General features: G+C 46.7%; 1 protein-coding gene across 3 annotated transcripts; it reads left to right on the top strand.

Annotated features, from left to right (window-relative positions):
• Positions 1-1,005: 1,005 nt before the first annotated feature.
• On the top strand, positions 1,006-17,315 carry Polr3gl (polymerase (RNA) III (DNA directed) polypeptide G like). Of its 3 annotated transcripts, NM_027241.4 has the most exons (8): positions 1,006-1,103; positions 12,932-13,099; positions 13,414-13,543; positions 14,284-14,352; positions 14,681-14,737; positions 15,098-15,171; positions 15,276-15,389; positions 16,599-17,315. In NM_027241.4, exons 2-8 carry the CDS (start codon positions 12,974-12,976, stop codon positions 16,683-16,685), a joined length of 657 nt encoding a protein of 218 aa, NP_081517.2. In that variant the 5' UTR covers positions 1,006-1,103; positions 12,932-12,973; the 3' UTR covers positions 16,686-17,315. The 3 variants fall into 3 exon arrangements, with proteins under 3 accessions (NP_081517.2, NP_001280630.1, XP_030108671.1); NM_001293701.1 differs by lacking the exon at positions 12,932-13,099; XM_030252811.1 differs by lacking the exon at positions 1,006-1,103 and having other exon boundaries at positions 12,617-13,099.
• The last annotated feature ends 3,738 nt before the right edge of the window (positions 17,316-21,053 follow it).

The following is a 21,053-nucleotide window of genomic DNA, read 5'->3' as shown; positions in this document are numbered from 1 at the left end:
AGCCCCCTTCTCTCCCTCACTTCTCAGACACCGCAACAATCCGCATTTGGGGCCTGAGCTTGGTAGCAGAGTCAAGAGTATCAAGAGTTCAAGGCCAGCCTAGACTGGGTAGCCAGACCCTGCCTTTAGAGAAAAAAAATCTTTTAAAGATTATTTATTAGTAGTGCTGGTGACTGAGGAAGAATAATAAAGAGGGTGTGTGTGGTATGTGTGTGTGTGTGTGTGTGGTGTGTGTGGTGTGTATGTGATGGCCTAAGCCAGAAGAGGGCGCGGGAGTCCGGTAGTTGGGAACCTCCTGGAGTGTTTCTCTGTGTGTGTGTGTGTGTGTGTGTGATGTGTGGTGTGTGTGTGTGTGTGTGTGTGTGTGTGTGTGTGTGTGTGATGTGTGGTGTGTGTGTGTGTGTGTGTGTGTGTGTGTGTGTGTGTGTGATGTGTGGTGTGTGTGTGTGTGATGTGTGGTGTGTGTGTGGTGTGTGTGTGGTGTGTGTGTGTGTGTGTGTGTGTGTGTGGTGTGTGTGTGTGTGTGGTGTGTGTGTGTGTGTGTGTGTGTGTGTGTGTGTGTGTGGTGTGTGTGTGTGTGTGTGTGTGTGTGGTGTGTGTGTGGTGTGTGTGTGTGTGTGTGTGTGTGTGTGTGTGTGTGTGTGTGTGTGTGATGGCCTAAGCCAGAAGAGGGCGCTGGAGTCCGGTAGTTGGGAACCTCCTGGAGTGTTTCTGGGAACTCCTGCAGGCACAGCTGTTAACAGATGAGCAGTCTGGTTTCTCTGACCCAGGGCTACATTTCCCAGCAGCGGTTCTCCTCTTCTGGCTCCGCCACGTGTCTGGATGAGCTCTGAGTAGCAGGACATCTTAGCCATCTAGTTCGGTCTGGGCATAAGAGGTGAATTCTGCAGCCCCAGGTCTCAGCGCGCCACTTCCCAAGCCTCAGTTCCGGTTAAGCTCGCTCCCTCCTCCTCCCCTCCTCGCCCGCCTCCGCTCTCGTCGATTGGCCAGGAAAACCCACCAATGGAGAGCTCGGGGAGGCGGGCCTAGAACGAGGGCTGGAAGAAGAAAAGCAAATTTCAAGTTGGCGGCTGCGTGGGCCCTGAGTGGGGGAGGGACGGCAGGTAAGGCTTCGACCTGGTGGCTCTGACCCGGTTTGGTTCGGTACTTCCCGAATTAGTCCCTCGGCGCCGACAGCGACGTAGATAACGCTTTCTGTCAGCCTGTTGGATCAGCCCCCTTCTAAATCCCTCCCCTTTTTCCCCGGGCTCTCACTGCTGTCTTGACTGTACGCCGGAGACAGCTTGCTGTCGCGCCTGGGGACAGATATTAAAGCAGGAGAGGAAGGTTCATTCTTGTAGCTCAGACTCTTCTATGGTACCAGCTTCTCCCGCACCCATTAACGTAACATTAGCCCCCTGTCAAGAGCCTGACAGATTCTTATTACCTATCAAGTCAACTGAACCGCTACCCTCTACCCACCACTTTCCTAGACCACCGTGAAGAATTTATTGATCCCCGACCTGACAAAGTCCGATTATCACTATTGGAATCTCTTTAATTTTTAAAATTACATTATTTGTGTGTGTGTGGGGGGGGTACGTACAAGCCATGGCTTACGCAAGGAGGTCAGAGGACAACTTGAGCTAGTCAGCCTGTTTCCTGGCCACTTGGCAACACGAGTATTTACCATCTCACGAGGCTGACTTTTTCCATCCCTCCCATGCTTTTATCGGCAGACTCTTGCTATGTAGCCCATACTGGCCTCCAGTTTGCATTCCCCCTGCCACAGTACCCCCGGTGTTAGGATTATATGTTCTCTTTCACTGTTTCTATTCTATGAACGGAAGGTTTGATGGGACAGATTGGGGTACTTAATACATTGTGTTCAGTAAGCGTTAATCGAGTGGAATTGATTTGTGGGAACCAGTGCTCTTGTCAAGGAGGACAAATTTAAACTCCTGATATAATTAGGGAACAATAAAAGACAACATTATATAATTAGGGGTCTTTGAACTGGTGGTTTATTGCATTAATGTTTTATAGTTATTCTCAGACCAGAGAAGGAAAACAACAAAAAGAACCAGAAGGGAGTCTTTGTGACTCACAGAGTCTGTAGACACATGTTCAAAAGACAGATATTTACTGAGAACCTACTACATAGCAGACACAGTGCTAGACAACCGGGATCACAATGAACCCTCTGATAACATCTATTCAATAAATTGTTATTTAGTATGTGGGAAAATATTTTCGAAACCAGTTCTTTCTATGCAGGGCAAACAGGCTGACCTCCAACTTATGACCCTCCTGCCTCACCCTTTCTGGGATAACAGGCTTGTACCACTGCACCCCAAATAAGCTTTTTTCTTTTAAATTGAGAAATGTGAGTCCGGTCTTACAAATGCTAAGCATTCATTCTGCCCCTGAACTACACCCCTAGCTCTGAAACAGCATCTTTAGGAAGAGAACTCACTAGCTCTTTTCAGGTCGGTCCACTCTTTCACTTTTTCCTTTGAATTTATTCAACTTAAACTTACTTATTATTAGTGGGCCTGGGTGGAGTGTGTACCATGGTGCATATGTGGAGGTCAGGCTGGCCCCAAACTCACCATGGAACCAAAGATGAATTGAAATTTCTGAATGACAGGCTTGGCCCAAGGCTTTCTGCTAAGCGAGTGTGTTGTTGCTGTTGTTGTTGTTGTGAGGGTTTGCTTATTTTCTTTAACTGGGGATTGAATTGAGGCCCTAGTGATTTGCTAAGTAGGGTTCCACCACTGAGCTATAGCACCCACTCGTCCTCTGAATTCTTGTGTGTGGGTGGGCGTTTGGTCTGCATGTGAGTCTTTGTACCACTTGTGTGCTTGAAACCCTCAGAAGGCAGAAAAGGGTGTTGGGTTCCCTGGGACGGGTTACAGACAGCTGTGAGTCCCTGTGTGGGTCCCGGGGAATCGAATCCCAAGTCCTCTGGGAGAGCAGCCAGTGCTCTGAGCCACTGAACCATTCTCCAGATTTCCCCTGCATTCTTGAAAACGAAGCATCCTTTTTACTTGTTGATTGTAGGATATACATTTATTCCACACAACTTTCAAACACATAGTAATATAAGAGTGTGCATTATTTCATAGCCCTAAGGTAATAATGATGGTAATTAGTATTTTACAACTTTAAACTTTATTGTTATTTTATGTACTTGCACACTGGTGCCACCGCATGCATGTCAGCGTCAGAGGACAGCTTTGTAAGGTTATGTCTCCCTTGCACCTTAGTTGGTTCCAGGGATGGGACTCAGGTTCTTGGACTGGCACTGACTTTATCTGCTGAGCCATCTTGCCTGCCCCTGATACTAGTATTTAGACATATGTACTCTCAGTTTATTCTGTATATATGCAAAACTTTTTGTTTTATAAGTAAATAGAGCCACACTATAAATTCAATTTTGTATCAAGAATGAAAACATTAAAAAAACAACAACAACAGATAAATATGACTTTATATTGTAGTCTCCTTCACCCCTAAACACTCCATATTATTAACCTCCTCCCTTGAAAATGGCTTGTTTGGGGGTTTTTGTTATTTGTTCTGGATGTTGTTGTTGTTGTTGGGTTTTGCTTTTTTGTTTTGTTTTTTAAAGATGCACTTATTATATTTATGTGAGCTCACTGTAGCTGTTTTTCAGACACCCGAAGAGGGCATCAGATCCCATTACAGATGGTTGTGAGCCACCATGTGGTTGCTGGGAGTTGAACTCAGGACCTCTGGAAGAGCAGTCAGTGCTCTTAACCACTGAGGCATCTCTCCACCTTTGTTTTGGTTTGGTTTTTGGTTTTTCTAGACAGTCTGTTTCTCTGTGTAGCCTTGGCTGTCCTGGAACTCACTCTGTAGACCAGGCTGGCCTCAAACTCTAGATTTCTGCCTGCTTCTGCCTCCTGAGTGCTGGGATTAAAACCAGGCTGTTTTTGGTTTGTGGTTTTTATCATCTATTATTAGACCACTTATATCATTTCAGAATTTGTTGTTTGAAACAAGGTTTCACTATGTAGTAGCCCAGGCTGACCTGGAACTCCATAGATACCTCAGACTGACCACTTTCTGCCTTAGCCTTCTTTTTCTTCTTTTTTTTTAAAGATTTATTTATTTATTATATGTAAGTACACTGTAGCTGTCTTCAGACACTCCAGAAGAGGGCGTCAGATCTTGTTACAGATGGTTGTGAGCCACCACATGGTTCAAATGGTCCCATGGTCCCATGTGGTGGCTGGGATTTGAACTCCTGACCTTTGGAAGAGCAGTTGGGTGCTCTTACCCACTGAGCCATCTCACCAGCCCTGCCTTAGCCTTCTTGAGGTGAGGTGAGAATCACCATGTCTAGTTTATTTCAGAACTTTTGCTGCCATAAATAGCTCTTTAGCAAACATTGTGATACTTTTATTGCCGAATATGTGACTATTTAGGACAGATTTTAACAGTAGGATTTCTAGATTAAGAATAAAAACACAGCCTGCTAGTGGTGGTGCGCGCCTTTAATCCCAGCACTTGGGAGGCAGAGGCAGGCTGATTTCTGAGTTTGAGGCCAGCCTGGTCTACAGAGTGAGTTCTAGGACAGCCAGGGCTACACAGAGAAACCCTGTCTCAGGAAAACAAAAACAAAAACAAAAACAAAAAACAACCAAACCAAACAAAACAAACAAATAACAACAACAACAAACAACTCAAGAGATTGTTTAGTCTTCCTTGGAGGTGTGCTTCTGTTTTAGTTGGCTTCCTATTGTTATGGTAAAACACGAGGAAAGCCTTTGTTAAGGGAGGAAGTGTTTATTTGGTTTACACTTCCCACTCAGTCTTTGATAAGGGAAGCAGAGGCAGGAACCTGAAGGCAGGAACTGAAGCAGAGGCCATGGAGGAGATGGAGGAGAGCTGCTGATTGACTGCTCTCTAGAGCTTTCTCAACTTCTTTTCCAGACAGAGCAAGACCATCTGCTCAGTGGTGGCACCCCTCACAGCAGACTGTGCCCTCCCACACCAATCATCCATCAAGAAAATGCCCCACAAACTTGCCCACAGGCCCATCTGATGGAGTCATTTTCCCAATTAAGGTTCCTTCTTCCCAAATGGCCCTTGCTTGCATCAATTTGACAGAAAGCTATCCAGCACAGCCAATGTCCATCTGAAGGAAATCTCACCACAGTCTGATTATAATTGTTTAACTTTCTGTTAGTTCCTTATTAGGTAGAAAAATGGTTTTATCAGGCCAGGGAGATTGCTCAATCCATAAAACCTGGATTCATTTCCATGGAACCTATGTTAAAGCAGGGCAGATGTGGTGGCCTGAGCTGTCATTCCAGCACTCCTATGTTGAGATGGGAGGTGGAGACTTGGTGTTGGGGGTGGGGGGGATATACTGGAGAAGCTCTCAGGCCAGCTGTGGCAAGCAAGAAAGAGCTGGCCTGTAAAACCAACCAGGAGGTGAAGACCAACACTCAAAGTTGCCCTCTGACCTCCACAAACGTCAAACACTCACACATGGGTGAATTATACACACACATACACAGGTAAAAGTAACTTTTATTCACCTGAATAATTGTTGTCTCAGAGGTGTACTGCCTCTCTCTGCTCTCTAGGACTAGTCCTGGAAGCTTCTAGCCTCTGTAGAATCTTTTTTGGTTTTTGTTGTTGTTGTTGTTTTAAAGATTTCTTTATTATTAGAAGTAACCACCTTATTTAGGTCTAGACTTTTTTCAGCCTTAGGCCTGTTACTGAATAATCTCATCCTTTTATTTATTTTTTTGTTTTGTTTTGTTTTTTGTCTTGTTTTGTTTTTCGAGACAGGGTTTCTCTGTGTAGACCAGGCTGGCCTCGAACTCAGAAATCTGCCTACCTCAGCCTCCCAAGGGATAATCTCATTCTTTCTAGCTCTTTCTGAGCTCTGGCTGGCTGTTTCAACTCAGCTGTTCTGGTTAAAACTCCTCTCCAAGCTGGCTTATTCAAACTGGCTTCTTCTCTGCCTCTGAATTGCTCCGCTTGGCTTCTAACTAACTCCAGCAATCTTTTCTAATCTGGCTCCTTCTCATTCTCTTGCTCATCCTGCCTTCACCTGTGTCCAGCTTGTTCTCTCTTCAATCTGTCTCTGTAAAACTCTCCTGGTTCCTCCTCCCTCTCTGCTGCTCCACTCTCCCTCTCAATGCTACTGCACTGCTCTCCCCGGACTCTGCTGTATTCCTGCGCTGCACTCTCTTCTGAACCGTCTGTCTCTCCCTTAAGTAGCTTCCCTTTCCTCTCTTCTCAGTTGGGAATATCCTATTCTGTCAAATCTTTCTCTAATTCATCGCCTTGTCTGCCACTCAATTAGACATCACTCTCAAACATGGGTGCTTCCTTCTACAAACTAACCTTACCGTCACTGTTTGGAATTAAAGGTGAGTTCTAAAGTTGTGGCTGTGTATTCCAGCCGGAGGGGTTAGAGGTGTATAAGGGCTGAGCCACCCCCTAACTGGAAACAGGTTCAAAAGCCTGTAACATATATACAATACATACACACATACATGCATATATACAATTATATTTTTTAAAGCAGAGGCTCAATGATTGGAGGGTGTACTGTTCTCCATTTCTATTTCCCAGCACCCATCTGCAACTGCAGCTGCAGGGGACCTTAGGCCTCCATTTGCAACTCACATGCAACACCCACAAACACACAATACACATGATTTGTAATTAAAATAAATATAAAATTTGAAAGAAGGAAAGAGACCAAGTATGGTTTTAACTCTAGCACTTGGATGGCAGAGGCAGGCAGACCTCTGAGTCTGAGGCCAGCCTGGTCTACATAGTGAGTTCTAGGACAGCCAGCACTATGTAGAGAGCCTGTCTCAAATAAATAAATAAATAAATAAATAAATAAATAAATAAATGTGGCTTTATCAACCATTCTTTTGTCAATTTTCTGTTCATATTTTTTGTCATTTTTTGTTGTTGTCTATCTGTTTTGAGTCAGTCTTCCTATGTACCCATATGCAGAACAGGCTGGCTTTGAACTCACAGAGATCTGCCTGCCTTTGCCACAAGTGCTAGGATTAAAGGCAATAGATGCCGTGTCCAGCATTTGTTCTTTTTGTTTTATTTATTTATTTATTTATTTATTTATTTATTTATTTATTTAAAGCCTAGGCTTGTCTAGAGTTTGCAATACCCCTGTCTCAGTTTTTCTGGAGCTGGAATTACAGGCATGTTCCACATGCCCCTCTTACTTGCTGTTTTTCCCTCTAGTGCTGGGGATTGGTCCTGGGGGCTTGCTCCTCTTGGGGAAGAGCTCTGTCATGGAGCCACATCTCCAGCTATCATCTCTCCTGGGGGGAGAGGATGGTTTTTTCCCATTTAGATCTCCAAGAGTTCTGACACAGAACTGACTTCTTAACTTATTAGAAATAGAGGACCAGAGTGCCCACAACCGGTCACTCCATCACCTCCTCGAGGGGCCTCATCCACTCTTAGTTATAAGCTCACAGGTCTGCCAGAATATAAATTCCATGCAGGAGGCACCAGGGGTGCACAGGAGTTTCGTTATTGTTTAGTTTTGCCCATTTTACTCTCAGCTTTATCAACAGCATTCAGCATTGGTGTGGTCATTTGAATGAGCACGGTTCCCCAGAGACTCATAAATTTGAGGCTTTTTCCCCAGTTGATGGAACTGTTTGGGAAGGATAGGGAGGTGTGGCCTTGTTGCAGGAGGTGTGCCACTGGGGGGTGGGCTCATTGTTCCTGGTTAGCTAGTGCTTTCTCTGCCTCATGCCTGTGGATGAGGTGTGAGCTCTTAGCTATGCTTTTGTGCAGTGCCTACTGCTGCGTCCCTGCCATGATAGTCATAGATTCACCCTCCGAAACTGTAAGCTCCCAATAAACTCTTCTAGGAGTTGCCCTGGTCATGGGGTCTTTGGGAAGGAATTTAAAAGTAACTAAGGCAATAGGTTTATTATTACTCCCATTCTAAAAACAAAGAAGAAACCAAAGTTTATGTAGCTAGGAAATGACAGAACTGGGGCTGGCTGGCTGGCTGGCTGGCTGGCTGGTTGGTTGGCTGCTTGGTTTTGGTGTTTTGAGCCAGGAACCTATGTTGCCCAAGATGGCCTGGAACTCACTATGTAGCCCCTCCTGATCCTGACCCAGGTCAGCCAGCTTTCACCTCTCACGTGATCACAGGCAGGTTGTGCTCCCTCTCCTAGCTCCGCCTTCCTTAAGCTTCAGGAATCTGTTGGTGGTTTTTTGCATGTTGTGTTGAAACATGCCCGTTAGTAGCTTCTTCTACAGTGCAAAGGAGGCATAAGTAGGCACGTCTGTCCTGTGAGCACTGGAGTGTGGGCAGATCACAGTGCACAGGTGAGCCCTGGGGAGGAGTGATGGTAACAGGAGCAGATCAGGCTCACGTTATGGGAGACTTCAGATGCCTTCCAGGATCTCCTCTTACTGTTTTTATGAGTGTATGTTAATTACATAGCAGCAGATTTCATTATGACATTTTCATAGATGGATGCCAATCATCTATGTTAAGTGTATTTCTTTTTTGTTTTTGTTTTCATTTTGTTTTGTGTTTCAAGACACGGCTTCTCTGTGTAGCCCTAGAACTAGCTCTGTAGAGCAGGCTGGCCTCAAACTCACAGAGCTCTACCTACTTTTGCCTCTTGGGTGCTGGGATAAAAAGCATGTGTCACCACTGCCTCTCTCTCTCTCTCTCTCACGCATGCACAACATCACACACATAATGTGTGGTCACACACACATACTGTGGGATCACGCCCAGTCTTAGACTGATTGAGTGCAGTTCATCACAGGTGCTGTGAGTTCAAGGGTTCAGCCCTTTCCATCCTCCTGTGGAGTGGGTGAGAAAGATATCCTATGTACAGCTTGACAACCAACAGTGATGTATTCTCTATATCTTGACCAGTCTTCAGAGTCACTGCTGCCTGTAACAAAAGGAAGCTTTGCTGACCAAAGCTGACAGCAGCACCCGCCCAGAAGTTAGAACCCTGTGTTTATTTAGAAGGCCTCTTACAGAGTTACAGCAGTAGCTTCCCGCCTTGGTCCTTGGTCCTTGGTCCTTTGATCTCTGTAGCCAGGAGCTTTTGAGTATACAGTGTCATTTGTTATAATGGAAAATGGATTCATTACAGATTCTCAAGCTGAGAAGGGAAGACCAGTGCCGTCTAGTGTCTGCCCGCCCCCTAATGCCTGAGTTAGATAGGGTTCACCATCTCTCGGTCTGCATCTCTGGTGGTCAGTTGTGTGATGTGGGAGTCTGTGATGTTGGTTAGAGTCGGCTAAGCTCCAAACTCATGGCCTTTTTTCTTAGCTCCTGGTTGCTCTGTGTCAGAGCATCTGGCTTCTGCACAGTTGGAGCTGTGGGAAAGAAACCTAAGCCAGCTGTCTTTTTTATATATGTGAGTACACTGTTGCTGTCTTCAGACACACCAGAAGAGGGCATTGGGTCCCATTACAGATGGTTGTGAGTTACCATGTGGTTGCTGGGAATTGAACTCAGGACCTTTGGAAGAACAGTTAGTACTCTTAACACCTGAGCCATTTCTCCAACCCAACATTTTCACTCTCAATGGCAATTTTCCCCTTCTATTATATTTTTATAATAGTAGTTAGACTCCTAACTCCTCAGATACAATCTTCTTCCTGCTATAGATTATTAATCTTATATATGATTTTGTATATGAGATATATAATATATTTACATTTAGTTCAATTTTTAAACTTTTACTTTATGAGAGACAGAGAGACAGAGAGAAAATCCTCTAAGTCCTCTGACCTCATCTGTCCCCTCCCCCACCTTATTGAGGCAAGGGTCTCTAACCCCTGAGCAGTGAATGTCAGGCTAGTTAGCCTCTAAACTCCCAGTGATTCTCTGTTCTCTGTTTTCCATCAGTTCTATGGATCAAACACAGGTTGTCAGCTTGCATGCCAAAGGGACTATGCTTGCTGAGACATGTCATTGGACCCCCTAGTTAAAATTTTAAGTCAATAATTTTATTTATTGGCTAGTCATGTTGGCATGTATCTGTAATCTTAGAACTTGGGAGGTAGAGGCAGGGGGATCACAAGTTTAGAACTTTGTGTGTAGCCCAGGCTAGCCCTAGATTCCTTGGCTTGGCCGTTCTCTTTCCTCAGCACCATGAGTGCTGGGATTACAGGCTAAAGGCACAATGCCTACCTAATAATTTTCTCTTATAATAAAAAAGTATTGATATATTATAGGAAAAATTAATACACAAACAGGAAGAAAGGAGACAACCATGAAGGCCTATCACCTGGAAGAAAAGTATGTGACAAGGCTGGGCATGTAGTTTGATGACCAAAATAATGAAACAACATTTTTAAAAAATAGGTTTACAGAAAATCTGAGCAGATAATCCCCAGAATTCCCACATATCCCTGGCACATAGTTCCCTTTTATTAATGCTTTATATTACTATAATTTGTTTCCTATAATTAGTGAACCACTAGTGATATATTGTTATATCTCAAGGCTCATTTTCCACTCAGATTTCTTCACTTTTTATATAATGGCCTTTTCATGTGTCATGATCCTATCCAAAATACCACAGCACATTTGCCTCATCTCCTTGGGCTCCTCTGGGCTTGGACAGTTTCTCTGTTTCTTATTTTTTTTGAAGTGAACTGATCAGGTGTGCTGTAGGCTATCCCTTTGTTGGAAGCTGTTTCTTCAGTGACTAATGTGGACTCAGGAGCTTGGCTATGATGATCACAGAGGTACAGGCATCATTTTGGATCTGGGACAGGCATGGAGGTCAGCACTTGGAAACTGAGACAGTAGAAATAAGTGTTCAAGGATAGCCTGGGCTCCATGAGACCTTGTCAAGGAAGGATGAAAGGAAGGGAGAAAGAGGGAAGGAGGCACATGCCTCTGCAGTCTCAGCACGTCCAGACCAGAGACGACAGATTAAAAGGTCACGCTCGTTGTCTGCTGCACAGTTAGTTTCAGGTCTACTGGGTTACTTGAGACCCCGAATCAACAAAACAAGAGCAGAAACAAATGTGTCAGTGCTCATTAAGAATACATATTGTCCAGAGTGAGTTCCAGGACAGCCAGGACTACAGAGAGAAAGCCTGTCTCAAAAACAAACAAACAAAGAAAACCCACTCCAATTGTCCTTGTGAGTCTCTGCTATTCATGCTGATGTTGGTCACTGGCTACACTGATGTCCCTTAGAAGGTACCCCTACACTCCAACTTGTCAAAAACACGAGGAACAAAATTCCCACTCTTATGAATCAGGAATTATGCTCCTTTGCTGTTACATGGACTGTCTACATGCTTTGTTTATGTTTTAGCTTCGGCTATCTACACGGTTTATTTAGAATTCTGCATGAGACATGTGTCTTTTCCTAGTCATTCATATTATGATGGACTCGTAGGCATTTACTTTGTACTTTGGGATTATAATCTAATATTAATTTATTTTATTTTGTTGGGAGCTGAAGTGATGGTTCTGTGACTGAGAGCACTGATTGCTCATCTAGGGGACCCAGGTTTGGTCCCAGCACCCACATACGGCTGCTAACAACCATCTGTAACTCCAGTCTCAGGAGAAACCGTGCCCTCTTCTGGTCTTCATGGGCACTGCATTCAAATGGTGTGTGTGTGTGTGTGTGTGTGTGTGTGTGTGTGTGTGTGTGTGTGTGCGCGCACTCTGCCTGCCTGTCTATCTTTTTGTCTGTCTGCCTGCAAAACACCCATACCCATAAAATAAAAATAAAGATCTCAAAAAATAAACAGATATGTCTGTTTTAATTATGGGTCTGTGTGTATCACTGTGTATACACATGAATTCAGGTGTCCATAAAGGCCAAAGGCACCGGACCCCCCTTCCTGGAGCTGGAGTTATAGTAAGCCCCCCATGTGAGTGATGGGAGTCAGAGTCGTGTCATCTGGAAGAGCAGTACCCCACCACTGAGACATCTCTCTAGCTGAATTGTTTTAGTACTTTAAAATATTATTTACTTTTACTTATTTGTATGTGTACCACTTATGTAAATGTGCATGGAGGCTGTGGCAGGCGTGGATTCTCCGGGAAGTAGAGTCACAGGCAGTGGGAACCACCTGATGTGAGCAGAGGAACCAGACCCAGGTCCTCTGCAAGAGCATGGGATACTTTTAACCACAGAGCCATCTCTCATGTTTTAAAACATATTTTAAAAGTGTGTGCATGTGAGTGCAGATGTCCATGGAGGCGAAATAAGGGTGTTAGATTCCCTGGAGCTGGGTTTACAGACGGTGTGAGACACCAGACACAAGTACTGGAACAAAACTCCATTCCTCTTCGAAAGCAATGCACATCTTAACCACTGAACAGTCTCTCCAGCTTTGTTTATCTTGAGACATGATCTTGCTATTTATCCCTCAGTGGCCTGGAACTCTATGTAGACCAGGCTAGCCTCAAACTGATAATCCTCTCGTCAAGTACAGGGCTCGGATTACAGGTTTGTGGTATCACTCCTAACTTAATGTTTTATTTATTTTTTAATTAATTAAGTAGTTATATTTTGTATTTATTTTGCTTGGTTTTTTTTTTTTTTTTTTTTTTTTTTTGAGACAGGTTTCTCTGCATAACCTTGGCTGTCCCAAAACTCATTCTGTAGACCAGGCTGGCCTCAAACTCAAAGTAATGCCTTCCTTTGCCTCTCAAGTGCTGAAACTAAAGGTGTGTCCCTCCACTGCCTGGCACATCAAATTTCTAACTGTCACAGAAAAAGGGATTGGAATGTAGCCCAAAGTAGAGTACTTGCCTAGCATGAGAAAAGCCCTGGGTTTGAACCGGGGCACAGAGGAAAACGTCACCTCCCATAGAACATCACATGATGTGCTGTGCGGCTTCTTGGCGTCATATCTCTTCTAGTACACTTCTTTATCTCTCTGTTTTTGTCTTTATTAGGTTTTTCTCACTGGATCTCTGCATATCCAGGCCCCCTCCACCATGGCCAGCCGGGGTGGGGGCCGGGGTCGTGGCCGGGGCCAGTTGACCTTCAACATGGAGGCTGTGGGCATTGGGAAGGGTGATGCTTTGCCCCCACCCACTCTCCAGCCCTCTCCACTCTTTCCTGTGAGTGTCTCCCTTCCCTTCCCAAGCCTCCCATGTGAGCCCCCACTGAGCCATATGAGCACAGAATCCTCCTGGCCCATCTCGAGCCATCTGCACCTTGATTCCGTCTATAGTCGCACCTGCCCCACGGGCGGTGTTTTCCCGGCAAGGAAGTGTTTATCTTCACTCTTCATACCGTCCACTCTCCAGCTCTCAGAATGCCCTCCTCCATCTTCTGGCCTTCCCAATCTTACTGAGAACACTGGATTTTACTTGGGGGAAAGGCCTTTTAAGGTTTTATTGCAGCGCTCCAGACTAACCACTGTACCCCTCAGCCCTTGGAGTTCCACCCAGTGCCTCTGCCGGCAGGAGAGGAGGGGGAGTATGTCCTGGCACTGAAGCAAGAGCTGCGCGGGGCCATGAGGCAGCTCCCCTACTTCATCCGGCCAGCCGTCCCCAAGAGAGGTCAGTAGAAAGCTAGCATAAGGATTCGGGCCTCCTTCTGTGGGCAGTGCCCATGCTAGCACGCTCAGGGCCAGAGAGGCTTAGAAGTTTCCTGTCTAATGGAAAGAGCATTAAATGTCCCTCTGTGTCTGAAATGTATCACCTTACTCGAGATTTTAATTGAACCTCAATCTTGGGGCTGGTGGGACATTAAAGCATCAGCATCTTAGTTCAAATAGGGGGGGTACAAATGAATTTCCAATTCATTAACTGGAGAGACCTTGATGCTGGGCCTCTGAGCACCCCACCTGTGCAAAGCTTTCACCTAGCGAGAGCAGGAGACTGGAGACGGCGGGCGGGGCTGCTGGCAGGCTTGGGAGAATGGTTACTTGCCCTCGGTGAGAAGTATTGACAGTTGATGCTTTTCTACTGAGCCCCTGGGAGCTGAGGGCTCAACACTGGAAGAAGACTTACCAAGCTAACCAGTTAGTGAGAGGGAGACAGAAGACTGAACCCTGGTTTTTATCCCAGGGTGTCCTGTCCAGTGAAGCTCACTGCTTCTCAGAAGAGGATTCTGGGCAAAGATAAGAATAGCAACAAGGCAGGCTGAAGGAGAGGCAAGGCTGACCCCAACTGACAGCTCTGGGCTCTGGGCTTAGAGTAAGGAGATTGATAGATAAGAGGGGCAGACCCTTAGGACAGATGTTCTAAGGTTAAAACTCTAACTCACGGGCTCTACCCCCCCCCCACCCGCCCCCCAGATGTGGAACGTTACTCAGACAAGTATCAGATGTCTGGGCCTATTGACAACGCCATCGATTGGAACCCTGGTAAGTGACTGGCCCCTCCTCTCCGAATGCCCTCCTTTCAGATTCTTTAGGTACCTCAAACTGTCACCTTCCTTTCCTGTACATCTAAATCTAGAGTCTTAGATGTGCTCTGCAACACTCTCGCGTTCTACGTGGAAACCCTATTTGTAACAACAGTGCCCACCTCTCCAGAAGCGTCAAACCTACAATTTTATTCTGAAAAATCTTCAAACCAACCCCCATTCCGTCCTTCCTTTTAAACACTCCCCTCCCCCTTAGCGCCAGCCATCACTCCCAGAAGCCTCCAGCCGGCCAGGGTCCTGCTGATTTTCACTCCCACTCTTCCCAGATTGGCGGCGACTCCCCAGTGAGCTCAAGATTCGAGTGCGGAAAGTACAGAAGGAGCGTGAGTGGATCTGCAGGAGGATGAGGGCTTGTCAGCCGGTGCCACGGGGACCACAGGAGGGCAGCAGACCGCCACATTTTGCTGCCGGAGACCACACGAGGGCAGCAGAGTGCCGTGTTTGCTGCAAGAGGGTGGAGTAGGCTCAGCTAGGATGGAGGGAGAGATGGCTCAGCTGATAAGAGATGCCAGCCACCAATCCACAGGACCCACTGTTGGAAGGAAGAACTCATTCTAACTTCCGCGTGTGTGTCACACACACACGTACACACACACACAGACACACACACACCCCAAATTTAAAACCCCGAAAGAAAGCTAGTAGATGTACTAAGGCCTCTCACTTTTTGATCCTCCAAACAGGGACCACCATTATCCTTCCCAAGAGGCCCCCTAAGAGCACAGACGATAAGGAGGAGACGATACAGAAACTAGAGGTGAGGAGGAAGTGCGATAGACAGCTGGCCTCCCGGTCCCTTGGAGCCCCAGCTCTCCCTGCATTCTGTGAGTGAGTTTCTCTTCCTATTCATCCTCACATGAGACGCTAGAGAAGAAGGAGGAGGAAGTGACTTCGGAGGAGGATGAAGAGAAAGAAGAAGAGGAGGAGAAGGAAGAGGGGGAGGAAGAGGAATACGATGAAGAGGAGCATGAGGAGGTGAGGGGGCTTTGCTCCTCCCCACCCCACCCCTCCTTTCTCCCTTACAAGTTGTAGGCTCACAACTCTTTTTTTTTTTTTCTTTTCAAGATTTCTTGTTGTTGTTTTATTTTTGGTTTTGGTTTTGAGACAGGGTCTCCATTATGCAAGCCAGGCTGGCCAGGAACTCCCCAGAAGCCCCCCTGCTTCTATTTCCTGCTGTTGGGGTTACATATGAGTCTGCCTCCAGACTTAGCATACAAGACTCTGTATGATTGCATACCAAGCGTGTTCTGGTGCCTGAGGAGGCCTGAAGAGGGTCTCCAAACCCCTGAAGCTGGGCGTTACAAGCAGGTGTGAGCTGCCCAAGTTATCTGAACTCCGAAAGAGCAACAAAGGCCTTTAACATCCAAGCCATCTTTTATTACATGTGTGCATGAGTGTGTGTGTGTGTGTGTGTGTGTGAAATGTGTGGAGGTCAGAAGACAACTTGCAAGAGTTGGCTCTCTCTTTTCCCGTGTGGGGTCTGGTTATTGACCACAGGTCCTCTGGCTTAACAACAAAGGCCTTTTGTACTGAGCCATCTCACTAACCCTGGGCTCTCAACCCTTACACGGGAGACATTCTCAGAGAGTTGCAGTGCCACCAAAAGCCTTTCTCCAGTTCATCTATCCCTGACCTATCCTCAAAACACGGAACATGGCGGGTGATATGGCTCAGAGGGCAAAGGGGCTTGCTACCAAGCCTGATGACCTGAGTGCAGTCCCCAGAACCCACAGAGTGGAAGGACTGACCCCTGCAAGTTGTCCCCTGACTTCCACATGTGCACCAGGGCACACTTGGACACACACATATAACATACATATACAGGCAAACAAATACTTTAACTTGTATAACATGGAGCAGGAGTGACGACTCTTGGTTAAGAGCGCATGCTGCTCTTCCATAGGACTCGAGCTCCACTCTCAGCATCCACATGGTGGCTCACAACAACCGGTGACTCCAGTTCCCGGGCATCTGACGCCATTGTCTGGCCTCCGAGGGTTCTAGCACGAAAGCAGTATACACATACATGCAGTCAAAGCACCTATACGCATGAAAAGGAATGAATGTAACAGCAGGTAGAGGTGTCCCAGACCTGGAAAGGTGTGTGTGAGAAGAAAGAGCCTGGAGACAAAGAGAAGAAAACTCTGACATCACCCCTGATCTTTGCTTCTTTTTACATTTCAGGAAACTGATTACATCATGTCATATTTTGACAATGGAGAGGACTTTGGAGGGGACAGCGATGACAATATGGATGAGGCCATATACTGAAAAACCTGGGCATAGACTGAAAACCTGGGCCATAGACTGAAAACCTGGGCCCATATATCATTCTTGATTTGAGATACAGGAACTAAATATCCCTATGTACTTAGGGGTTTTCCTATTTTTGTTATTTGTTTTGTTTTGTTTTGGTTGGTTGGCTTGGTTTGTTTTTTCCAGACAGGTTTCTCTGTGTAGCCCTGGCTGTCCTGGAACTCACTCTGTAGACCAGGCTGGCCTCAAACTCAGAAATCCGCCTGCCTCTGCCTCTGCCTCTGCCTCCCAAGTGCTGGGATTAAAGGCATTCGCCACCATGCCCAGCTTTGTTATTGTTTTTTGAGAGAAGATCTCATGTAGCTCAAGCTGGCCTGGAACTCGGTATGTAGCTGAGGCTGGCCTTGAATTTTGGACCCCCCCCCACCCCCCCAAGCCTTGGGATTACAGGGACGCGCCACCACAGCAGACTTACTAGCATTTACTTCTGTTGAGAAAAAATTGGTTAGAATCCAGGTGACCTGTGTGATCCCTGGGGGCTGTGATGCGCAGCCGTTGACAGTTTAGGGGAGACTTGGGGTGGGAACAGTCAAGAGGAGTAAGGCCTGTTTTGTACTTTTAAATAAAATGTTTGTATCTGTCTAACATGTCTAACAGAGTGATGTGTACTGGGAAAGGGCCGGAGGCAAGGCTGAGGGGGTGTCCAGTCAAGCCATTCTTACCCCTGCCACGCCCCCTTTCAGAGGACTGAATTTACAGCCATGCAAATGCTAAACGGGTGTTCCATCACTCAGCCATGCCCCCATCTCTTTTTATATATTTGCTTTAGAATTTTTAGGCAGAGCTTTTGCTAAGTTGCCTAAGTTGGCTTTGAACTTAACCCTGTAGCCCAAACAGGCCTGAAACTGTCTCAGCCTCCCTAGCTGTGGTCCCAGGTCTGTGCCACCAGTGTCAAATCTCTGCGTGTCCAGTGTGACACGGGTGTGTGTGTGTGTGTGTGTGACCGCCTTGACCCTTGACCTTTACTTCTCAGCTCTCCCTTGGAGGACATTCAGGAACTCATCTGCAATGCTGTCTGAAAGCAGCGCTGGGGAAAGCATAGGCTCGCCCACAGACTACCCTAGCCTTTGGCCTCCAGCAGCACAGGGACATGAGCCTGCATAGTCAGGCACATTTACCAGGACACCAGCCCTCTCCTTTCTCACACTTGACCTTGATGGTGTCCTTATTTACAAAGAGTGATTGCAGCTATTTTTGTGCAGGGAGTCCAGAAAGCCAGGGGCCGGGAGAGAGGAGTGACTCACTGCTTTCAGCTTACCGTCTTCCAGGACCTGGAGAGCCCACTTTGAAAGGCATATTTAGGATCTCCCTAAATATACTGTTCTCTACAGACAGCCGGGGTGTGGCTTGCAGCTCCTTCTTTTTTGTTGTTCTTTCCTTTGTGGAATTAAGTTAGCCTTTCTCACTCCACTTTGGGGAGGGGGTAGGCGGTGTTATCTTCCAGGAAGTAAGGAGGGTGGGGAGGAAGGGAGTGATTTAGGGACACTCAGCTCTAAGAGAGGCTTCCTCGCCCACACAGCGCTCCCTTGGGTGAGGTCACTTCCCTGGCCTCTGATTGGCTTCTAAGGAAGGCTTCCTCGAGCTGATTGGTTGCATGCACTTGCCATGCCACAGCCACGAGTAAGTTGCGTGTCCAGTATAGAAACAGAGTAAGGAGACCTGCAGAGACATCTGCCGTGCTACCACGGGAGGCCCCACTGAGCATTTCATAGTCTAAGGATGGACTGTGTGAGAAGCGTCCAATAAGCTTCCCAATCGCTTTTAGACAGGCCGACCGAATTTCCTACAGCATCGTGGGTTAGAGAACCGAAATCCAAGGTCAGGTATTTCTGACCCCATTGTACAGGGCAAAGAGGGGCTTAGACTCCATGGAGGAGAAGCGCCTTCAAGGCCTCGTTTAAATGTGGTAGCAAGTGTTGGGATAGAAGCCCAGCCAAGAAAGCAGAGCCGGGAACAGGAATAGAAGCGAACATTCCAGAGTTATTGAGCAATTTGTGGTGATTGATGTGTTTCCTTTTCTAGCTCTCCGAGGTGAGGGAAGGGCGGGGCCAGGAGACTTGTCCCTGGGGTTTCCCACAGTTCTACAGCCAGCGACTGTAGCTAGGGAGGAAACAGCCGAAAACAAAGATCCTGAACGGTTTGGTTCTGTTTTGTTTACCTGTTGTCTTTTCCTACGTTGTCCCGTGCACACACAGTGGAGGGGAGACACCATCCTAACCCTCATTACTTAAGTCCAGGTCTATGTTGAGAGACACTGCCACAGGCTAGCCCACCTGATGCTCCTCTTTTTTTTTTTTTTTTTTTTTTAACATTTCATTTATTTGGCCAAGGGTGTACAAAATGGCGTGTGTGGGGAGCCCAGAGGACAGCCTGCTGGAGTCAGTACTCTCCTGCTGCCATATGGGTCTGGGGGCTCACATGCAAGGCTTGGAGGCAAGCACCGAATGAGCCAACTCACATCCCTGGGAACTTGGTGGTGGGACCAAAGATCCCGAACTAAAGGTGGTAAAGGAGGGCAGGACACTAGTCCCCACCCATCTTTCCACAGTTCCGTCCCTTCACGTTGCCTTTCCCCTGGCGCAGGAGAAAGGAGGACAAAGGTTGGAATGACCACTTGGGATCAGTCATGCTACCTCAAAGACAAAGTGTCATAAATATCAAGTCATTCTTGGACTCTGCCCTGCCTGGACTCCTGCCTTCCCTGGCAGGTGACCTTGTTGGACAAAGCCAGTGACACGAGACACAGCAGCTTCCCCAAATTCCTAATTGGTTCCAGGCAATAGCTAAACCATGTCCACTGACCTTTCCCCAACTTCCCACAAGCACTCCCAAACAGGCAGAGGCTGGAGCCTGGGTCCAGCAGACAGGGTCAAAGCCGCTCTTCCTGGAGAGGCAGGCAGCACAGCAGTTGAGGCCTGGCCTACTAATTTACATAGACCTAGTCAGTGTTTGCCACCCAGGTACATAATACCCATTAGGAACAGTTCTTATTGTCTAAATTGCTCCAATGCCTGGACTGCAGACTAGATTTTACAGCAGGAAAACCTAACCCATGTTCCACACCTACCCTCCCAGGCCTCACCTCCTTAGGTAGGACCCGTGAAATGGGGAGTCGGTGAACAGGTGCAAGGACTCATGTGGTTTAAGAGAGGACCAAATAGAGATCTGGATGCAGCAAATTTAGGTTGAGAGTGGAGAACAAAGAAAACTGAAGGCCAGAAGGCAGGTGGATGGAGCGATTAGGCACCGCGGTTTGGTAAGGGAAAGGTAGTTGGTTTCTGCAACTTACTTTTATGGTTGTTTGAACTTTGAAAGTAAAGAAGGGTGTGGGCTGGTAGAGAATAAAGCAGGGTGTGAACTGGGGGTGTAGCTCAGTAGTCAGAGCACTTGCCCAGCATACACAAAGTCCTAGACTTTATCCCTAACACTACAGAACTGAGCATAAAAGCGTATGCCTCTAACCCTTGGTTCTATGGAAAATTTGAGTCCAAGCTGGGGCACAGGAGACACTGTCTCAATGGAAATAAAAGAAAAAGAAGCTGGGCATGAAGTGGGTCTACAGAGTGAGTTCCAGGACAGCCAGGGCTATACAGAGAAACCCTGTCTTGAAAAACCAAAAAAAAAAAAAAAAAAAAAAAAAAAAAAAAAAAAGAAAGAAAGAAAGAAAAAAGAAATGAAGAAGCTAAGTCAAGGGGAACAATTGTCATCTCAGATAGGCAAAATATCACCCCAGGGCTTTGGTGTCTTTACTCCATAGTCTTGTACCCTTGGAATGTTGTGTCATGACCCCCCCATGCCTCAGTCTCATGTCTGGTACACGAATCTGATACATGAGCTGTCTCCTGAGACCCCCTACTCCACAGTAGGGTTGGTGTAGACTCACTTGTAAAGGTACAAATGGAACCGGGACTCCAGACGTTTGCTTGGTCCAACAAGGTCACCTGCCAGTAAAAGCAGGAGTCCAGGCAGGGCAGAGTTCACATCTGACTTGATTTGTATGACATTTTGTCTTTGAGACAGCACAACTGATCCCCAGTGGTCACTCCAACCTTTGTCCTACAAATGGCGGGACATGCCCGTTTGGCCAAGCTGTCATTCGATCTCCTTGATCTTCTCACCTTATTTTCGGCCAGGCAAGCTAAAGATACCTCAGGCACATCGCCAGTTGTTTCCAAGAACCTTTGCAGCCAGGGTAGCTGGGGACCAGCAACTCCCACAACTAGTAAGAAAGCAGGAAAACCTTATAACCGAGAGTTCAAGGTTACGACCTGCGAGTCCGGAGTCACATCAAGGACACCACAGAGATTTCAGACCAAAGAAGCG

This window comes from Mus musculus, chromosome 3, assembly GCF_000001635.26.
Source record: "Mus musculus strain C57BL/6J chromosome 3, GRCm38.p6 C57BL/6J".
NCBI classification, from domain to species: Eukaryota; Metazoa; Chordata; class Mammalia; order Rodentia; family Muridae; genus Mus; species Mus musculus.
This window is presented reverse-complemented; position numbering and strand designations above follow the sequence as displayed.

Coding starts and splice junctions, on each gene's coding strand:
- Polr3gl (NM_027241.4), top strand. CDS start 12,974: ATGGCCAGCCGGGGTGGGGGCCGGGGTCGTGGCCGGGGCCAGTTGACC. Junction 13,544..14,283: donor GCCAGCCGTCCCCAAGAGAG/GTCAGTAGAAAG, acceptor CCCGCCCCCCAG/ATGTGGAACGTTACTCAGAC. Junction 15,390..16,598: donor ATGAAGAGGAGCATGAGGAG/GTGAGGGGGCTT, acceptor TTTACATTTCAG/GAAACTGATTACATCATGTC.